This window comes from Pan paniscus, chromosome 16 (genome assembly GCF_029289425.2).
Source record: "Pan paniscus chromosome 16, NHGRI_mPanPan1-v2.0_pri, whole genome shotgun sequence".
Classification (NCBI taxonomy): domain Eukaryota; kingdom Metazoa; phylum Chordata; class Mammalia; order Primates; family Hominidae; genus Pan; species Pan paniscus.
In genome coordinates, this window is record NC_073265.2 from 27,712,582 (window position 1) to 27,732,572 (window position 19,991).

The following is a 19,991-nucleotide window of genomic DNA, read 5'->3' on the forward strand; positions in this document are numbered from 1 at the left end:
ATGTATCACACATTTTATATTTTTTCATATTTCCTTTTTAAAACAATTCATTTTTTTCTTTTTTCTTCAGACTTGGTAAACAGGAAGTAAAAACATTATTTTTTAAATTGAAACACAATAATTGTACATATGTATGAGGTACATAGTGATGTTTTGATACATACAATGTATAGTGATCAGACGGGGTAATTGGCATATCCCTCTCAAACATTTATCATCTCTTTGTGTTGGAAACATTCAATATCCTCCTTGTAGCTATTTGAAACTATATATTAACTACAGTCATCATACAATGGTATAGAACACTAGAATTTATTACTTCTGTCTAGCCGTGATTTTGTATCCTTTAACAGATTTCTCCTTATCCTTCCACACTTAATATTTTTAATATTAATTTGTTCTGCCATGTCTGGTACTTTCATGTCCTTATATATTGGCTTCTGTTTATTAGAAACAACATCACTTGAAACTTTTATGTAAACTTTTTTGAAATATTAGGAACTAAAAGAAAATGTTTCTTCACACAGGTGCTGATGGGAAGGGTGCCTGACAGGGGAGGCCGGCCGAATGAAATTGAACCACCACCTCCAGAAATGCCCCCTTGGCAAAAGAGACAAGAAGGCGGCGGTGGAAGGGGTGGTTGGGGTGGTGGTGGTGGAGGTGGTGGTAGAGGAGGTGGTGGGGGTGGGGGTGGGAGAGGTGGCTGGGGGGGTGGAGGAGGAGGTTGGGGAGGTGGTGGGGGAGGGGGAGGAGGGTGGGGGGGAGGAGGAGGAGGTGGTAGAGGAGGTTTCCAAGGCAGGGGAGATTATGGTGGAAGAGGGGGTTATGGTGGAAGAGGGGGCTATGGTGGAAGAGGCTATGGAGATCCATATGGAGGAGGTGGTGGTGGTGGTGGTGGTGGAGGAGGTGGATATAGAAGATACTAAAAACTATAAAAATTAGATAGCAGTGCTTGCTTCTTTATAGATACATTAGAAATAGTGTTCTAAATAACATAATTGAATATCATCTTTGAAGTAAACACCATGTTAGACTCCCTGGTGATACCACTCTTGAATTGGTTAATATGTAAGAACATTGTTTTTTATTACCAGTTGATCTCTCAAATGAAGTGACGACTTTTTCCATATTCTGTGTACCCTTGAGCATGTTGTGTCTTTTTAAAAAACAAAAAAGAACAAAAATTATTTTTTAAAATGTAAATATTTATTACCATCAGACTTGGAAAATGGAAAGTATTTTATTGTCATGATAGAATTTAGATTGTTACCTGTATTTTGTTCAGGTTTGAGACATATAAAAGACCCCACCTATAATAGAAAGGAATATAGACCCTTGCCTCACCTGTATTGCTGTGGATGTGTTTTGTGGGTTTTTCATTCGATTTTACAAAATAGGGAAAGGCACTTCCAGTTGTATTTAGTAGGCAGTTGTTGTGAATCATTTTTTTCTCTTATAGGAGGAGATTCCTCTCTAGCCATGTTTCTGTTAAAGTTTCATTAATTGAAGCGCAAGTTTACTTTTTACTGTACATACTTATTTTCTAATTGGATTTGAAATCAGCATGATTTTGTTTGACAAAGCAAAGTTTAAGATTGAGGTCAGAAATACTTTAATGGAGCAAAGACACATACCAACTTTACATGATGGTGTGAGAAATAGTCCTATAAACTGGTCTCTTCATCATTTATGCTCTCACTTTAGATATCCAAATATTAAAAGGCAGGCTGACCTGTATCACACAGAATTAAGGCAGTAATTTCCTGCTTCAGTAGATCAAGAGTAGGGCTAAGGCATCCTGTGGTAATTGTGATTCACAGCTAGATTTGGGAAACACAAAGTTAGGGAATGGCTATATGTGATTTGCTAGTTGGAGCAGTCAAAGTCTTAGCTATCAAGAGTTGTGAATTTGAATCATGGCACTAGGTCAGGGGTGCTATGGATTGAAATGACCTTAGTTCTCAAGGAGTGATTTGTCCTCATTTGTCAAATGAGGAATGAGACACTTACCATCATCTCAGGTTGTTTCTTAAAGACCTAAGTACAAATACAATTTGTTAAAAACTTACAGAGGGCCTATTTTGAATGCTTTAAGATGTAGGCCAAGTAATGTATTTTTCTCTTAGTGTAGAAAGTTAAGAGAAAAAGAGCTGGTACCATAAATTTTTTCAATCTCAGTGTAAAATCTGTATCTCATTGTAGGCTTCTGGTCAATACCTATACATAACAACTTAATGTGATCTAACCAACTCAACTGATAGAAAGCTGAATTGTTCCCAGTGGACAAGTGGTATTTGATGTTTAGCAGGTTTTTTTGTTGTTATTTTTTGGGTAAACTCTGTGGTAAAATCTAAAATAATGTTAAAACCCTAAAAGTAACTATTGAATATTCTGTAATCTTAGACATGTATTTTTCAAGTTAACCCTTTGAAGAAATGTGTTCAAGGTAGGAAAATATAAAATTTTTTGGTTATTTGTAAATTTATTTTTTTCTGTGTTTATATTTAATGAAAAGATGTAATTTCATTTGTGATAGCTGGAAAAAAGGCTTTCCATAATTAAGAAAATACCTTTATCAGTAGCTATGAACTCTGAAAAATAATTTTTAAAAACTTTTAAGAAAAAAACTACTTGAGTAAAATATTTCAAGAGTTGTTTAAAAATCTTCTTTAAAACCTTTACATTTCTGCCTCACTTCTTTTTTGGTAGCATTAGTTGCTGATGAAGGAGATTTACAACTACTTTCAACTTTTTTACCACTAAAGGTTTATGGTAAATATGGCAGAAACAATAGTTTATCAGTTTCATTAGATTTTCCATAAGATTTCTTTGTACCTTTATAGGAGTGCTGCTTGGGTTATTCACTACAATCACTTATTTCCTATCAAAGTTTAGCACTTGCTTCCTGGAATCGTGTTGGAGCTGAAACCACTCCTATGTACACATTCCTATAAACCTTAATTGAATGAAAAGCTGAATCAGGTAGACTCTTAATATTTTACTCTTTCCTGTAAGGTGGGATTTTCCTGATAATCTTTGTTCAGTAAAAATTTCTTTTGTAGAACAGTTTGCTGAGCAGTATCTGGAATAGCAGGAAGGAAATTTGGGACCTTAATGGGAAAGGCCATAGTGTGAAAATGTTTTATAAATTGAGTGCAATACGACATGGAGTATGATGAATGGCACTCCACTGCTTCCTAAAATCCAACACTTTTTTTGATACCTCCTTTTCATTCTTTTTTGCCTGGTTCTCAATTTCATTTTTTAATTACCTCATTGTCCTTCCCCTTTTTTCTTCTCTTTTTGTCCAGCCTGGTACCTAATAGCAAATATAGACATGATCTTACTGGGAGTTTCTGGCTAAAGTAGTCATCTTTCCTCTGGACCATATAAAGAGCATGTATTCTGTCTATAACATAATCACCACACTATTACTCATAAGCACACATCAAAAGGGAAACAAGGGTTTTCTTTGAACTTACTTTTGTTTTGCAGATCAGGGAAACCTTGCCTCATTAAACAGAAAAAGGAAAACATTTTAAATAAAAAACATCTTATTACCTGTATCTGTGACAAGAGGAGGCATGACAACCTAAAAAAAATTTGTGACCAGAAAAATGTCCTGAGCAGTGATACTATCTATACCTTGGAAGGAGCACAGGTTAGAGAAACGTGGGGATGAAAATTGGGGGAGGTGAGCAGGCAGTTTAATCTTGCCTTCAGGATCAGGCTGTCAGTGTGACTTTATTACTTTGTATGAAGTATTATGAATTGCCCAAATGATAAATACACCCCCATCTAAATGTTCCAGAATGCATTCCACAGAGGAATTTGAGTGACTGAAATTTTTCCTCTTTCTTCATTGGTGTGGTTAAACAAAAATTAGCTGGGGATTAAGGGAAAATTGTGGCTATGTCTGATCATTCTAAATAATCATGACCACAAATAAATTGCCCTGAGTAGGTCTGTAACCTGGATTGAGCTGTCGTTACCAATTTTATCCATAGCTTCAAAGGATTTCTTCTTTACGTGCTAGTTTGCTTAGATGAAACTGTGGAATTAAAAGCCACAGAGAAGGGACAACCTCAAGTCTGTCTCCTTTAATGTTAAGTATTTATAGACTTAATATTTGGGGACCACTGTAAGTTATGAATAAGATGGAAAGAGATTGAATATTTCTGTAGTGTTACTTCTTCGTGTTGTAAAAAGATGTAGAAAATTTTAAACTGAATAGCTGCTTTGCCTTTCCTCCCAGGAAAACTCAATTTGATTAATAGAATAGGGCAGTGGTCTTAGCTGTGGAATATAGGAAAAATTCAGGTAAAGTGTTTACGGGGTCACGAAGCAGAAGAAACACAAGACATTTGTGTTGTAGGGATCCTAATGTCTTTTATCATATAAATATTACACAAAGAAAACTTACATTAGGTATCAAAAAACTTTACAATCTGTACATTTGTTTTTTTCTTGCATTTCTATATTATACATTTTGAGACAGAAATTCACAATGGTCAGTAAAAAGGTAAGTCAGCAAAGAAAATGAGAAGTGACCCTGCTGTTACTACAACAAGATTTGTCCTTGTTTTGGCAGATAAATACCTGGCCAAACTAAAGTCATGTGAGATGCAGAAATTTACACTAGGCTTGATAAGCCAAAACCGTTTTTTTTTTTTTTTCCCAGATTTCTGTGATCCCACTAGCCCCATGTTGCTCAACACAAATACTGTTAACTTGTATACTATACCTCTTTGGCCCTTGCTGGACTGTAAAAACGTGTGATGAAACTATTTCCTCTTATCCATTTCAGTGATAAATTCTGCAGTACTTGATACTGTTTAGCCATTGCTAATTTGACTAATTAAGGGGACTGTGACACCTTTTGAATCCCTATAGATTATTTATATAAAAACTAACTGGGGATCTTTACTTTGAATGGAGAGGAGGAAGAATGAAAAAAATTGTGTTCCATTACTGTTTTAAAAAATTAGAGTACACCATCTTTGGTCTATATCAAAGGAAAACAAGAATAGTGAAGAATATGAATTTTTAGAGTTTGTCCTAACTCATGCTTGTCCTATTAAAAAGAAAGTAACAAAGTGTTACTATAAGTTTATATGCCAGGTAGTGGGCTTAAGCAGGCCTGCTTTGGGTATTTCTGAGTTTAAATTTGGAAAAGGGTAAATATGTGTGTAAAACGATTCTTTATAATGTAATGAAACACTAACTACAAGCTAGTTCTATATCACTAAAACTCAGTGCAAGGAGGAACTCAAATGGGAACTGGTCTTTCATCAAAGAGAATTCCTAAATGATCTGAATCCTCCAGGTAAGCAATACTGTATGTATACTTTGTATTCTTATGAAGACTTGGTGCTATTGGCTTTAGTTTGGAACTTTTAATTGTTAACATATTCTTGGCAATTGGACAACTTGTTTATGAATTTCAAGTCAGTCTGGTACCAGACTTTATAGGCATGGAAGCTAAGTACCCCCAAAAAGGAAAATGATCATATGTTTTTTTTTTTTTTTTAAGAGAACTAAAAAGAGGCTGACAAATGAATTTGTGAATAGGTGCCCAGGCAACTAAATGAGCCCATTTATTATTAACTTTCATAATAGAAAACTCACAGGATTGTTACTTGTGATTTTGCCAAACAATACAATTTTACCTTGTGAGCAATTTAATCTTGTGACAAACTGAACTTTATATTTGTGACTTTGTATAAATGACTAAAACTTGTTTAATTCACTTCCACATTTTATGGAGGAAACAAAATTCCAAGCCACATGCATGCCTGATATTGTATATACATATTATATACATATGTACACACAGTCAGCTATTATTTAAGCCACTGATCCAATTAGCTTATTTCTAAATAGTATTAATAGTGAAGACAGTTAAGCACAAATTCATTTCAAAAAGAGAACTTTCAAAATAGTTTACTTCAGAAGATAAAGATGAAACATGAAGAGTTAAACAGACTCTTCATAGACTTTTTTTTTAAGCCATCAATTCCTAATTCTATCCACTGTAGAATATATAAGGACAAACATGTTTGCGTTATGTTTATTTTAATTAGACAGTAATACGAGATGGTAATAGCTATGTTTCCAGGTACCTAATTTGATTACTTATTTTATGATGCCTGTAAGTTGTAAGGCTACAACTATAAGTTGACCTGCAATTGGATAACGTCATGTTTAATAGGCCTCTAAAAAGTTGTGGCTACGTCAGTAGAAATTGGCTTCTAGGTAGATATGCTCATGTGTTATGACTGTAGTGAGGAAGGAGGGTACATGGACTAATTGATTAGATCTGAGGTAGTGAAGAAGGAGCCAGGTTCACAAAGTATGCTGGGATACAGAGGAAATCTACTTTTGGAATATGGGTAGTTTTCTATTATTAGCAAGCTTTGGCTGGAACAAAGTAAGTCAGTTTGCAGAAAACACAGGGTAAGAAGCAAATACATTTTCCAGAGATTTTAGTTTTAAGGAAGAATCAGCCAGGCAGGCCACCGAGATGCCCCATTGTCAGGAAATGATAGTCATGTTTTAGATCGCATACTTTTGATGAACATCAGTGGTATGAATAGCAAAAGTTTTGCATTCTTTAGTTTTCCCCCTTTGAGTCAACTAACTGAAAGAGAAAACAGTGCTGCACATTAGGACTCTTTCTTTTAGGTAAATAAACAGTAACAGGCTTTTCCTTTTAAAGTACTGTTTTAAAGCTGGTCAGTGTAAAGTTCCTCAGGTCTGTGCATTACAGTTTAGGAAATGAGATCACTATACTCATCTACAGATTGTGCTACTTAGTTTCTGGGCTAAGAACAGTCACCCTGCTCCATTTGAGCTAAGACATGATTGCTTTTTTCAAGCTGGAGGGATTCTATTTTCTTCTGTGCATATTTCAGTTGGATCTTTAGGGCATCATTATCTGCTTTCAGAGTATTTATTTCCTAAAGGGAAAGGAGAATGAGGTATGTTAATAAAGCAGCAATGAATAGCAAATGAATTACAAATTGAGAGGTACTTTTGATTGGCATTTCCTATTCACTGTGGCTGAGAATTAACAACTATTTTCAAGATAGTTATTTTGCCCTGAATAGAAAATAGCAAGTTAAATATCAAACGAGCATTTGTAAGCAGCAGTTAGTCTTTGTTATCATATCAAAGTTTGTGAGTGGTTAGCAGGCAGAATAAACCATTTCCGAGCAATAGGTAGATAATGACAAAACTTTTGGATGTTTTCTCGTGGGAGATCTCAACTTGGCAGAAACAGTCTCTGGTCAGGTCTGAGCCATGAAAGCATGACTGAGAATTCTGTAATGCAAGGTGTCAGTTAATTTTATCTAAGTTTCCCCCCCACAAATTATTGAAAACAAATTTAACTTTTTGATGATGTTAAGAATTTCACCCCACCCCTAAGTTGAGATTTAGTGATCTAATTTGTAGTGGTATCATTATAGAGCCAACAGTTGATTTCCAGTCTTCTGATTTTGAGTCCAGTGTTCTTATGTTATCCTATACTGATTACTCCAAGAGAATATTATATATAGACAGTGTCTGGGTAATTTGGGATACACTGGGTTGTTTCTCAATCTGAATTATCTACATAGCTGTCTCAGCTGCCATATAATATTGAGCACTTGCTATGTGCCTGCGCTGTGTGACATAATGGACTGCCTTAACCTACACAAACACCCTGAAAATAGGTTGTATACCTCAATCTTATAAAGGCAAATGTTGCCATATAGTATAAAACTGCAGAGTTGAGCCTTGGTATAGCTAAACATAAAAGCTTTTATTTGCTTATTCTTTTGTCCCATGCTGGTTCAGTGGTGCATTATACTTAAAATAATACATAATATTTATTCTTATTAATATACATTATATATTGTAAATACTGATTTAATTTGACTAGTTATTATGGATAGGACTGTTGAATTACACATAGACTAGTCATTGTAAGGATTATACTTAATGGGAAAGTGGGACACATAATTGTTCCTCTAAAATACACACAGTGAATTCTGGACCTTAGGTCTATCTGACAAGCCTAAAAAGTAAAGAGAGGCGGTGGTCAAAATGGTGAGAGGGTTTACTGGCTCTGATGTTGCTGAGTAGGAATTCTAATCTTTCTGCGAGCCACTTCTTAAAGCGTTGTTGCCAACCACATTTTTCCTTTTCATCGGCATGTAAAATGTCAAGATTTGAGGCAAACCTTTCAGAACATGGAATCCCAGCCCTGTATTTCACAAGGACCAAATAGGCTGTAGAGTTTAACAGCTGGTGTAAGAAATGTCTGGGACTGAAAACACAAATCTTTGCCTCCAAGACCAAAGTTCTTTCTATTCTACTGAGTTCATTTTTTGAGGTTTCTTTCATCATTTTTAGAAGTTGCATTTGGCAGTTTCTATCCCTAAAGAGGAAGGGGTTTGTCTAACCCACGTTTTGCCACCTTCTCATTGACTTGGTTTTTACAGCACATCTTAACAATAACTCTGAGCAAGAGAGTACCATTCATCCAGAAAATCTGTTGTTCTTTTTTCGTATGTTTCTCTTAATATTATGTTCTTTGTACCAAGCACCAAATCAAGAGTTCCACATACGTTATCTAACTTGTTTCTTCAGATGTTTCTCTAATTCAGTTTCTGGGGGTCTGACAGGGAAGGTAGAGCATTGAGGACAATGCAGGGAATCCTGAAGCCCTCGTGGACAGTTTTTCAGTCTGTAGAATGTAGAATTATATAAGGAATTCTACTAGCTGGATATTGGTTTTGTGTTTGCACTGACAGGTCTCCAAAAACACAGTGCAAACCTTGATGTTTTTGGGAAAAGCCAGAAAGGCATTCCTCCTCCTCTAATAAAGTGAATAGTAGTGTTGATATTAACGTATCCTTGCTTCCTTGTCTCTAAAATGGCTTAGTTATCTATAATTAAGAAACTACTATGCCATGGGACAGTAGTTTCTTACCATTTATAGGTTCTTACCAATTATAGGTAACCTCTTGAGCCAGCCCTGTGAGTTGTGTACTCTACTCGAAACAACTAAGAAGTATAGTAATGATTGAACCTTCAGAATTGAGTATCTTGACAGTTGGCTGTTGGCTCTTTTTCCTTCTGCTGTTCCCGTCTCCTACTCCTCCCCACCCGCTTTTTTTTTTTTTTGAGTTGGAGTCTCACTCAGTCGCCCAGGCTGGAGTGCAGTGGTGCCATTTCGGCTCACTGCAAGCTCCGCCTCCCAGGTTCATGCCATCCTCCTGCCTCAGCCTCCCAAGTAGCTGGGACTACAGGTGCCCACTACCACGCCTGGCTAATTTTTTATATTTTTAGTAGAGATGGGGTTTCACCGTGTTAGCCAGGATGGTCTTGATCTCGTGACCTCGTGATCCGCCCACCTTGGCCTCCCAAAGTGCTAGGATAACAGGCGTGAGCCACGGCGCCGGGCCTTTTTTTTTTTTTTTTTAAGATGGAGTCTGTTGCCTAGGCTAGAGTGCTATGGCTTGGTCGCAGCTCACTGCAACCTCCACCTCCCGGGTTCAAGTGATTCTCCTGCCTCAGCCTCCTGAGTAGCTGGGATTATAGGCACCTGCCATCATGCCCAGCTAATTTTTGTATTTTTAGTAGAGACGGGGTTTCACCACGTTGGCCAGGCTGCTCTCGAACTCCTGACCTCAAGTGATCCACCCACCTCTGCCTCCCAAAGTGCTGGGGGCATGAGCCACCACGCCCAGCCCTATTTTCCTGTTTTTAATGTCATTATTCCCTTCTCTCAAACCTTGGCACCATGTTTCCAAACTCTTGTTCTCCTTTCCTTGGTAAACTTTATTTTGTCTTTTCCATTGTCTCTGTTAGGTACCTGATAATTAGGACATTGTGAGCCTAACATTGAAAAGCAGCTCCTCTTGTCATGATTGTTAACATTTTATAGATTATATTGCTCTATATTATATTCCACTGTGTGTTTGCCTGCTACTGTTGCTTTCACTATTCTAATATGTGTAAAAGATCAGCATATTCCCTGATGTGTCAGAAAAGATTCTCTTCGTTTATATTTAGGAGGGAGGCGTTTTCTATGGTGAGCCACAATACACTCACCTTTCTCTTGTTGTTGTTGCTATAGGACTAAGATCACTAACTTCTCTTAGGAAGATGCTTAGGTAACCATGATGATCCTAAACCATAACCCTGATGAACATGTTAAAGAGACCTCTAGAGAAGGAGGATTTAGGCAAGTTCATTTTAGTTCCATCTAGAAAAGGAGTGGTATCAGCACAGTAAAGCTAACCAGTAGATACTGTGGTTTTTCTCTGTGAGCCTAGTAAACAGGGCTTTGGGCACTGGCACCAGCACTCTGAAATGCCACCACCTGTCTGGTGATAGGGAGCCCTGTATAGCCTGTGCTACTTGTGTAATGTGAACCAAGGCCCCCAGTGGGTTGTGAGAAAGCTGGAATCAATCCATCCTTTCTTCCTTCCCTCCCTCTCTCCCTTCCCTCCCTCTCTCCCTCCCTGTTTCTCCCTCCCTGTTTCTCCCCTCCTCCTTTTTTGTTTTAGACTGCTTGTAATCAGCCTGATCTGAATCTTCAGTCCACATACTCTTTCCTGGTTTGGCCCCACTTCTCTAAGATAGTCTGAAAAAAAGGAAAATGAAAAGGAAGGTACCTGTTCCAGTTCTTGGTAGGTAGGCAGTCTGAGGTGACGGAGCTCCTCCTTTGATTTTATGAGGGAGTCTTTATTCTCCCACTTGACAAAAGCCCGCTTTCTGACCAAGACTGGGCTAGGACATGGAGAGGTGGGACTGGGAAGCACATATAGAGTATCCTGGGCTGTCTTCCTTGGGGAAGACAGCACAAAGGGACCTGAAGGGCCCTCACTGCCAATCCAAGGCTGTGATTCAGTCTGGGTGGCCTTGTGGGCAACAGCCCTCTTCAGCCGAAGAGAAATCTTCTGTGAGGACACTCCCATCAGCATGATGGTCCGATCCTTACTCTCCTCACCATGTTCCACAGCCTCCCCATTAGGGAATGTAAAAGTTCCTTCCTCAGGTGCTGTAGGAAGATACAGGACATGCTAGTACTCTAGCTCAGGAAAGCAGAGACTCAAGACTGAGACATTAGTTTCAATGAGACCTTTCTTATTGTTACAGGAGTTCCATATGTTCAAAGAGGACCCATTTTCAGGCACCCAGTTTAGGGGGTGAGGGCTAAATCCAGGGGCTTTGGCCAAGACATGGCCACTGGTGTCAAGCTACATCCACCCTGAGAAAGAGCATCTTCTGTTTGCACAAAGGTTGCTTAGAGGGTTTCTGTTTTTGGAGGTAAGTTGAAGCCCCTGCCTCAGTGCCACAGAGTTTCATAAAATAAAGAGAACAAGAACAATATCTAGACAGAAATGCTCATAAATACTTTTTTGGACCCTGGAATTTGGGAGCTCTCAGCATTCATGTCTCAGTCCTGATACAGACACCCTCTAGCAGATAAGTAAGTACTCTCTGGGAACCCGTTTGTACAGTGGGCACAGCTTCACCATGAGAAAGAAGTTTTAGCTTTGTGGAAATGTACCTTAAAATGTATTGCCCCTGTTTGATACTGAGAGGAAAAAGGTAAGTTACTCTGGTTTTCTTTAACTAAGACCCACTACCCAGGATCCAGCCTAGTAATGTTAGCCATAAGGAGTAATTTCCTGGAAAAGTAAAGTAAGAGCAGATCTATTTGAGATGGGTGATAGATAGGCTTTAAGATAAACTGAAGATCATCTCAGTTTACTTTTTGGAAAGACTCAGCAGTGATTAAAACATTGGATAGTCTGACTTTGAAGACATTGGATTAGTATAGTCAAGATGGCTTTAAAAAACAACAAAAAAGTTTTCTAATTAGTATTTGACCAGAATCAACCAGTTGTAAAACTAGAAATCTTACAAAGATCTTAGTTTAATTCTTGCCAAAGAGAACATAATTTAAATTAACATTTAATATTTATCCAATAAAGCTCAAAATTGTAATTACATAGTTATTTAAGTGCTCAAATATTTAAATTGTTATGGTCACCCTAAAATAATTACATTGTTTTTTTTGGAGGAGTATTATGGGTGATTATTTTTTATATCTCCATTTTCCAACTTTTCTGTAATACAGTTATATATTCTTTTTACCAACCTAAATTGTCAAATTATGAATATAATCCCCTCCATTGTTTAGGTTGAATTCCTAGACATACAGGGAGCTTGGGACAGAAATTCAGGCACTATACACTTTGAGGAGCAAAAGGAAGAAAGCAGTAAGAACAAAAAGCAACAGAAAGCCCTTAAAATTGCAGGAAGAGTCCTGAGAGATGACAGTGTTAACAGAAATTAGGAGAGGTACAAGTTTCAAGAAAGTGAAAGTTGATGAGATTGAGAAAGATAGTAATGGGCTAAAAGAAATCACTGGAAATTTTGATTTGATAAGCAGAAACCATCCCCGATAATAATGAGATAGAAATAACTAAGAATGGATGATATCCAATAGTCATTTTTGCCATTATAAATAGACCTTGACTTTTAGCAACTTTATAATAATATAGTAATTTTCATTTTGTTGCCCATGATACATGTATGTTTATCCTACCTATTGGTCTACTTCCTGACAAGTACTTATCTTACCAGTGTGGGGCAGGGTTTGGAAAAGGGGAGAGATGGCCTGGAGAGGAGAAATCTCTAACAACTGCCCCTTCAGGGATTCCTTTTTGAGGCCTCAGATTCAGGCTGTTCTCTGCTGTCTTTTCCACTTGAAAATCTGCATTTTATGTGACAGAATTGTGGTGCCCTAAGGTTATGTGTAACTCTGAAAATACAGAGTGCATGAATGAAATACAGGGTACAGGCCTATTTTTCACAATGGTGTTTGTGATTTCTATTAAAAGTTGAACATCAAATCCTTAGTTGATTAGCATATTCTTTCTTAGAAAAGACCCTAAGAGGATTTTTTCCCCCTAAGAACAAAACACCCCAAAAGTTTGAAGTCAGCCTGTGTTTAGATAGATAGTAAGGGGAAAGATTTAGGAAGACAGCAGAAAATTTTTACTTGGCTGATGTGATAAAAAGGAATGTGCATTTCTTACATGGAAGTGAAGCACTTAAGCTTTGATCTAATTGATCAATAAATGCATGTGGATATTTACCACTGAACATTAGAAGTGCTTTAAATGCAGAATGTATACTATATGGACTTTTTCTCTAGGCATCTGTTGTAACGATAGTGGCCTTACCACTTTAGGGAGCTTATTTCAAAAGAGTAATGATATTAACATATGGTACATACGTGTTAAGCCCGATTTTAAGTGCTTTATATAAATAAACTCATTTCTTATTTCCCTTTTTGGTTCTACTTAGAAGTCACACAGCTTCTTATATTAAACTGGCACTAACCTAATAAGCGTTGGATTTTTCCTGAAGACCTATATGTTCTTTAGTTAGTCAAGGTGATCAGTGTTTTGACATGCTGGCTAACCAGCCAGCCCAGAGATCAGGGCCTAGTATAGCACTATGAAGCCTTGTGCCCCAACCGTTCCCAACAAGCCCTTCATGTTACCCTTTTTTAAATAGCTCCTCATTTTATCATACAGACAGGCACCTGTCATTTAAGACTCTCTAGACTGTCTCATTTTTCTACTTCATCTCTTACCTAAATCGCCTTAACACCTTTTTTTTTTTTTCCCCACTATCCCAATAGTACTAAAGCTGTTCTGCCCTTGGCCTTTTGCTCCTACTGTACATCCTATCTGGAATGTGCTCTGTCCTCCTCCCATAACTTAATTCTACCCTTCCTTCAAGACTTAGCTGAAATTCCACCTTCTCCATAAAGTCCCAACAGCCCCAGTACAGCGATCTCTCTGCTATGTCCTCCTGTCATTTGCTGTCACTGCAACCTATTTGGCTCTTAGCATATACTCTTGCATTGTTTCTAAACTGCTCTATATTTGTATATTATCTTCCCCCTAACTAGAACTACTCCATGAAGACAGAGACAGTCTATTCTGCTTCTTTGCACTTTAGATCTGGGGCATCTCAAACATACTCAAAGTCATTTCCTTATTGTACTGTTGTTTGCATTTTAACATAAGTGAATTTGCTAGTTTATTTCTTGAATGTTGAATGTTTTGTCTCAGTCCTAGGATTTTCCTTGTATGATTTGGAATTTTAATCTGCAAGCTCCACTTGAGTGGGAGTTTTGCCCCCCGCCCTTCCTTTCTACATTTAGCCTTCTGTTTCTAGAATTTTGACAATTACCTGCTACCTGGCCCCTCAGGGTTCCTCAGACTAGGACCTGGTCTTAAATTAATGGCTTGGGGTTCCTCTCCTGGAGAAAAATTGGGGCTATCATAGACAGTCACTCAGCTAGTAGAACTCTGTCTGTGGCTAAGTCTGCTTCCTGCTGCTAAGTGAGAGTCACAGTTTTTTAAGCATTGGATTTTTCCTTCTCAATTTTAAGCAGTAAGTCTGGTTCTGGTCACCTTTCACGCATAGGTGGTCTCTGTTACTATGCAGAAATCAAATTCGCAGCTGCCTCTACCTGCTTCTAGACATGCAGCCAAGCAGACCAGTAGCTTTAGCATCTACTCCTTGCAGTATGTTTCTAGTACATGTGTAACCTTGAGATATCTGTTTTTGAATGCACTATGCCTTTTAATGTGATTTATATACTATATATGTTAATTTACATTATATATACACACACATATACATATGCATGTACATACATATTTTCCCTAGTCACTGTTTTGGGTGTGGAGCTGGGGATAGGGTGGGATAGTTAACTGTTAACTTGAGGCACTATCTTGGCCAGAAGTCAGTATCTGTGCTTGGTGTAGGTGCTCAATAAGTACCTGCTGATTTTTATGCCTAACTAGGACTCTGCTCTTCTCACACCTTAAGTCTAAGACATAGGCATGGAGCTAAAATCCAAAACTGTGGGAGGGGTCAGCCCTGGCCTAGCTGTTGAGGTTACATTTAAACTCAAACATAGAGTCATGAGGTAATCTTTCCGTCTCTAAAACTTTTCCCTTCCTACTTCACTTTCCAAGATGAATGTTCCCAGTGCCTACTTACCATGGAGCAGATCTTTGGCTCCCAATGAGCAAAGGTTGGACACTGGCCCCACAGAAGTGTTGTTCTCTGTGGGAGCTACTGGGTTCTTGGCTCGCTTCTTACACTCAAACACAACCAGATCTTTGCATTGTTTGTGGCAGTTCATCCCGCAGTCTGTGGACAAGACATCCTGGGTCAAGAAGTCTTTCACTTTTCTCTCTTCCCCAGTGTGTCTCACAACCAAATTCATGCAGTGCTTTCTTGTCACACATGTCTGTTCTATCTTCTGGAGCTAAGACACTTAACATTCCTAATGAAGCTAGCATTCTTCTCACTTGGTGAAGCCCAGAGCTCACACTCTTGATGTAGCCCTTTATCAGTGAATCTCAGCATCAGAAGCAGTATCCTGATATCTTGGAGGGAAGAGATGGTGTCCTGGTATCCCATACATTCTGCCTACTCTAGGGAGACCCTCCGGAAACACTCAGCTGTTAGGTCTTATTTTCTTTCTTGCAGTAAAAGGTTTCCTCTCTTTCACTCCTGAATTCTCCTAGTCAAAAGGAAGGACAGTTATGTCCTGAGTGATAAAGGAAAGCTGACAAGGGCCTTTAGTAATCATTTATCTTCTGTTGCAAAAGAGATTCTATCTTTTTCACTGGGGACCCACCCTTCCATGACTATATGAGAGCACCATCTCCTACCTGCTATCCCTGTTCTAGGCCAACCACGACAGAAAGAGGATTTTATACAGAGAAAATGCCTAACTGTGCAACCAGGCATTTCTCTCTTCGGTGTGGCGGTCATTCACCGGGGGTGTCCGAGGGAAACCACTTTGGGGATGAGACTCTGAACTCTGCTGAGAAGTTGTGGACTAAATGGACAACTACTATGGGTAAAAAATGTTTTAGAGGTGGGATTCTAAGACCAGCTGATATGGTTTAGCTCTGTGTCCCCATCCAAACCTCACCTTGTAGTGCCCATAATCCCCATGTGTCATGGGAGGGACCCGATGGGAGGTAACTGAATCCTGGGGGCGGTTACCCTCATGTTGTTCTCATGATAGTGAGTGACTGCTCATGAGCTCTGATGGCTTCATAAGGGCTTTTCCCCCTTTTGCTCAGCACTTCTCCTTCCTGCCAGCATGTGAAGAAGGATGTGTTTGCTTCCCCTTCTGCCATGATTGTAAGTTTCCTTAGGCCTCACCAGCCCTGTGGAACTGTGAGTCAATTAAACCTCTTTCCTTTATAAATTACCCAGTCTCAGGCAGTTCTCTATAGCAGCGTGAGAATGGACTGATACACCAGGAATATGTCAACAATATTGAGTCTTACCTTTACATCGATATCCTTGTTTGATCACTCCCCAGAGCTATGAAACAAGAGACAGAATGCACCACATGTCATTCATCCATCTGGTGTGAGGCTACAAGGTGACATTCCTTTATTTTCCTTCATTCTACTCTCTAGCTCAAGTGGGAAGGAAACCTCATTTATCTCTCATGTCTTGTCCCTTCTGACCTTAAATCCATGAGAAGAGTTTATGCTGATCAAAGTTTCTCAAGAAGCAGGGTTTTTTTTGTTGTTTTTTTTTTTTGAGACAGTCTTGCCCAGTTGCCCAGGCTGGAGTGCAGTGGTGCGATCTCGGCTCACTGCAACCTCCACCTCCTGGGTTCAAGCAATTCTCCTGTCTCAGTTTCCCAAGTAGCTGGGACTACCAGGCATGTTCCACCACACCTGGCTAAATTTTTTTGTATTTTTAGTAGAGACGGGTTTTCACCATGTTAGGTGGACTGGTCTCGAACTCGGGGCCTCAAGTGATCTGCCCGCCTTGGCCTCCCAAAGTGCTGGGATTGCAGGCATGAGCCACCACACCTGGCTCTCACTAGCAGCCTTATGACCCAGACATTCACGAGAAATGGATGAATCATCGGGCAAACAGGTTCCTCAGGACTCCAAACTGAGAAGGATATAGAGCCTTGCATCAGGACCCGAGTTTAGGGGGAAACGATTGGTCAGGAGTGGAACGGAGGAGGGGCATAGCCAAGGTTATCTCCTAAAGACAGAAGGTATGTCATATGTCTTTGTTATAACACTTGAAACAGCACATAAATATTATACTTTAAAAGTATATCCCTAATTCAGCATTTCTGGTACCATTTATCTAAGGCCTCATTGCAATAGAAAAGAAAAAACAGGAAGAAGCGAGAGATGATGAGTGCAGGTAAAAACCACACGCTTGAGCTCTAGGTTATTCTAGGTGTCTGTCTGGGCTCCAAGCTGGGATGGGTTTATAAGGATTGTGAGGTCTGTGCCTGTCTTAAAGTATCCCACACTCTTCCCCAAATTCAGCCCTGGAGCACCCTAAGAACAACTTACAAATCCAGCACAGTTGTCACAAAAAGTGGGCTTCAGGTAGGTGGTCTCTTGGAAGTTGTGAGGAAAGCCCAGGCCCAGCTTGGAATAGATTGAGCTGGCTCTCATGAAGTAGGCTGTGATCTCATCCCTGCTGATGAGGCCTTCCCTGCCGGCAGATGACCAAGGCAAGGATGTGAGTATAAGGGGCACGGAGGCAGGTAGCAAGGGGGGGCTTCTAGCCTTAGAAACTCACCTTTCTTTTTATCCTCAGTGGTAATATGGTATGTGCTACCTCATGATTACTTCCATGGGCCCTACTCTTAACAAGGATACAAGATGACATGTGGTAAGTAGGTAAGGCAGCATTACTCATTTCCACAGAGGTGTTCTTTGGCCAAACTAGGTTTCCCTAACTAACTTGACCACTATCTATAAGACTTGAAAAAGAAACAATGTAACATGTACATGTGTATAGGGAGGGAAATGTCTTATGCTACAGTTTCTGACTTTAGACAGTACCTAACTGGAACCCACTAACCATACGATTAGTTTCCTATAGAGAACCAAGATAGAATTTATTTAACCTTGAGAAAAGTAAAAATGCAAAGTATGAATAAGTATTAGTTGTTTCCCAAAATCTGTAATGACAAAGCAAGAAGGAAGACTAAACTTTTTCTTATTTATAGTTGACTATTTATAAAGTGGCAGATTTATGGAATGTTCAATTCAGTTTTTTTTTTTTTTTTTTTTTTTGAGACAGGTTTTTGCTCTTGTGGCCCAGGCTGGAGTGCAGTGGCATGAGCTCGGCTCACTGCAACCTCCGCCTCCTGGGTTCAAACAATTCTCCTGCCTCAGCCTCCCGAGTAGCTGGGATTACAGGTGCCCACCACCACACCTGGCTAATTTTTGTATTTTTAGTAGAGACAGGGTTTCACCATGTTGGCCAGGTTGGTCTCGAACTCCTGAGCTCAGGTGATCTGCCCACCTCGGCCTCCCAAAGTGTTGGGATTACAGGCGTGAGCCACTGTGCCCAGGCCCAGAATAGTTTTAAAAGAATGCATATTTCATGGTCTGTTCTTTAAGTGATCACAGCAGCAACATATCTGAGTTTTCAAATTCTTCTAGTGACATACCTATAAACCTATTCTCACCAATGGGCACATAACCACATATTCCTAAGTACAAACCCTCACCTGTCTTTGTCCATCACACAGAAGGAAAATGGAAAACTCGCAGCAATCTTTTCAAATTCTTCCTGAGAAATGTATCCATCCTGGTCGTGATCATAGTTCTTGAAGACAGACTGTGAAAAAGGAGTTTTTTTAGTGATTACTAAAGAGAAACCGGTCTTCTCTCCCTTTAGTCAAATGACAAAGAACTGGGGCAGTTGGATAAAAGCCTTTTAACAACCTGAACGAGAGGAACAGGGAAACCTGCTCCTTTAGCTGTGGCAAAGATGTGGCAGGTCACATCTCAGGCCTTTGCTGGTAGCAGCATGTGGGGGGTGGCCATGTACTTTGAATCATTAGCACGTCAATTATACTATCACGCTGGCTACTCCTAGTTCACTGCACAGAGGGATGTTCTCCTTTCACTCTACCCTTTTTTTCATCACTCAGCTCCAGTTGTACCTTCTTTGAGAAGCTTCTACAAACAGCCCAGTTGGAAGTGCTCTGTCCCCACTCTTAATCCTCTTGTTTCTCACCGTTACGCTCTTAGTTTTCCATTGTTACATGTGAGTTGTCCACGAGGATACATGCATAAGTATGAGAATATATACCCCTTCCTCAGCAATTAGCACAGAGAATTGAATCAAGCAGTACAAAGGTTTTCAGTTTTAGGTTTACCTGATTACCCTTTACTATACTCAAATGTATCCCAATACTTCTGTACTCCTAAATCAACTGACAACCTTTAAGCATATGCTCTTTTGCTAGGTCTTGAAGAGGAGGCACAACTGCCTTCATATGAGTCCAGTGTGTGTTGTCAAAATGTAACTTTTGAATTGTTCTAAAGCCACAGTAAGAGAAGTAAGTGGTTCAAGTTTCGTGCCTTTACATTTCCACCATTGTGCTTTCCTCTCCCTTTACCCCACATACAAAACTGAGCCAGGCAATGCCTAGTTTTTGTGTGCTGAACACAGCTGTACTTACATCCACCATCCTCTGGACGTGTTTGCTAATGGTTTTTGGATCAGGTTTGGGAGACACTCCAGAAGCCCAGTCCACTACTACTGGTGGCTTTGAAGGTGTTAGTGGCTAAAATGAAATATTTAGAGAAATCCTCATGACTACAATGCAATATTATAACCTATAGCTCTTTCTTTTCCTACTATCTGACGGTTACATTTATGGACAATCTTCAATTATGTTCAGTGGCAAGGAGCAGAGAACCCACAGGCAATTGAAATCTCTACTAATAATTTTGGCTAACAAGGCATTGTGCTTACGGTTTCCAGAGTGCTCTTCACATACATTATCTGCAGCTACAGATAATTTGAAATTCTCAATCTGCCTGAGTTGCAATTCCCTCTCCATTAAACCTTTTGTCAGAGCTATCAACAAAGAG

The 19,991-nt window shown here is 39.3% G+C and overlaps 2 protein-coding genes across 2 annotated transcripts in view; one reads left to right on the forward strand and one right to left on the reverse strand.

The window, feature by feature from the left end:
* FAM98B (family with sequence similarity 98 member B) overlaps positions 1 to 3,352 on the forward strand; it is a 35,079-nt gene extending 31,727 nt beyond the window's left edge. Inside the window, exon 8 of the mRNA XM_003816702.7 lies at positions 528 to 3,352. Coding sequence (XP_003816750.5) covers positions 528 to 926 — 399 coding nt within the window. The 3' untranslated portion in view covers positions 927 to 3,352. The remainder of the gene's footprint in view (positions 1 to 527) is intronic.
* A 2,576-nt stretch (positions 3,353 to 5,928) lies between these two features.
* Positions 5,929 to 19,991, reverse strand: part of RASGRP1 (RAS guanyl releasing protein 1) — a 75,397-nt gene continuing 61,334 nt past the window's right edge. Inside the window, exons 11-17 of the mRNA XM_008969803.5 lie at positions 19,577 to 19,681; positions 18,617 to 18,726; positions 17,445 to 17,589; positions 16,401 to 16,437; positions 15,091 to 15,243; positions 10,668 to 11,053; positions 5,929 to 6,959 (exon numbers count right to left, since the gene is read on the reverse strand). Coding sequence (XP_008968051.4) covers positions 6,825 to 6,959; positions 10,668 to 11,053; positions 15,091 to 15,243; positions 16,401 to 16,437; positions 17,445 to 17,589; positions 18,617 to 18,726; positions 19,577 to 19,681 — 1,071 coding nt within the window. The 3' untranslated portion in view covers positions 5,929 to 6,824. The remainder of the gene's footprint in view (positions 6,960 to 10,667; positions 11,054 to 15,090; positions 15,244 to 16,400; positions 16,438 to 17,444; positions 17,590 to 18,616; positions 18,727 to 19,576; positions 19,682 to 19,991) is intronic.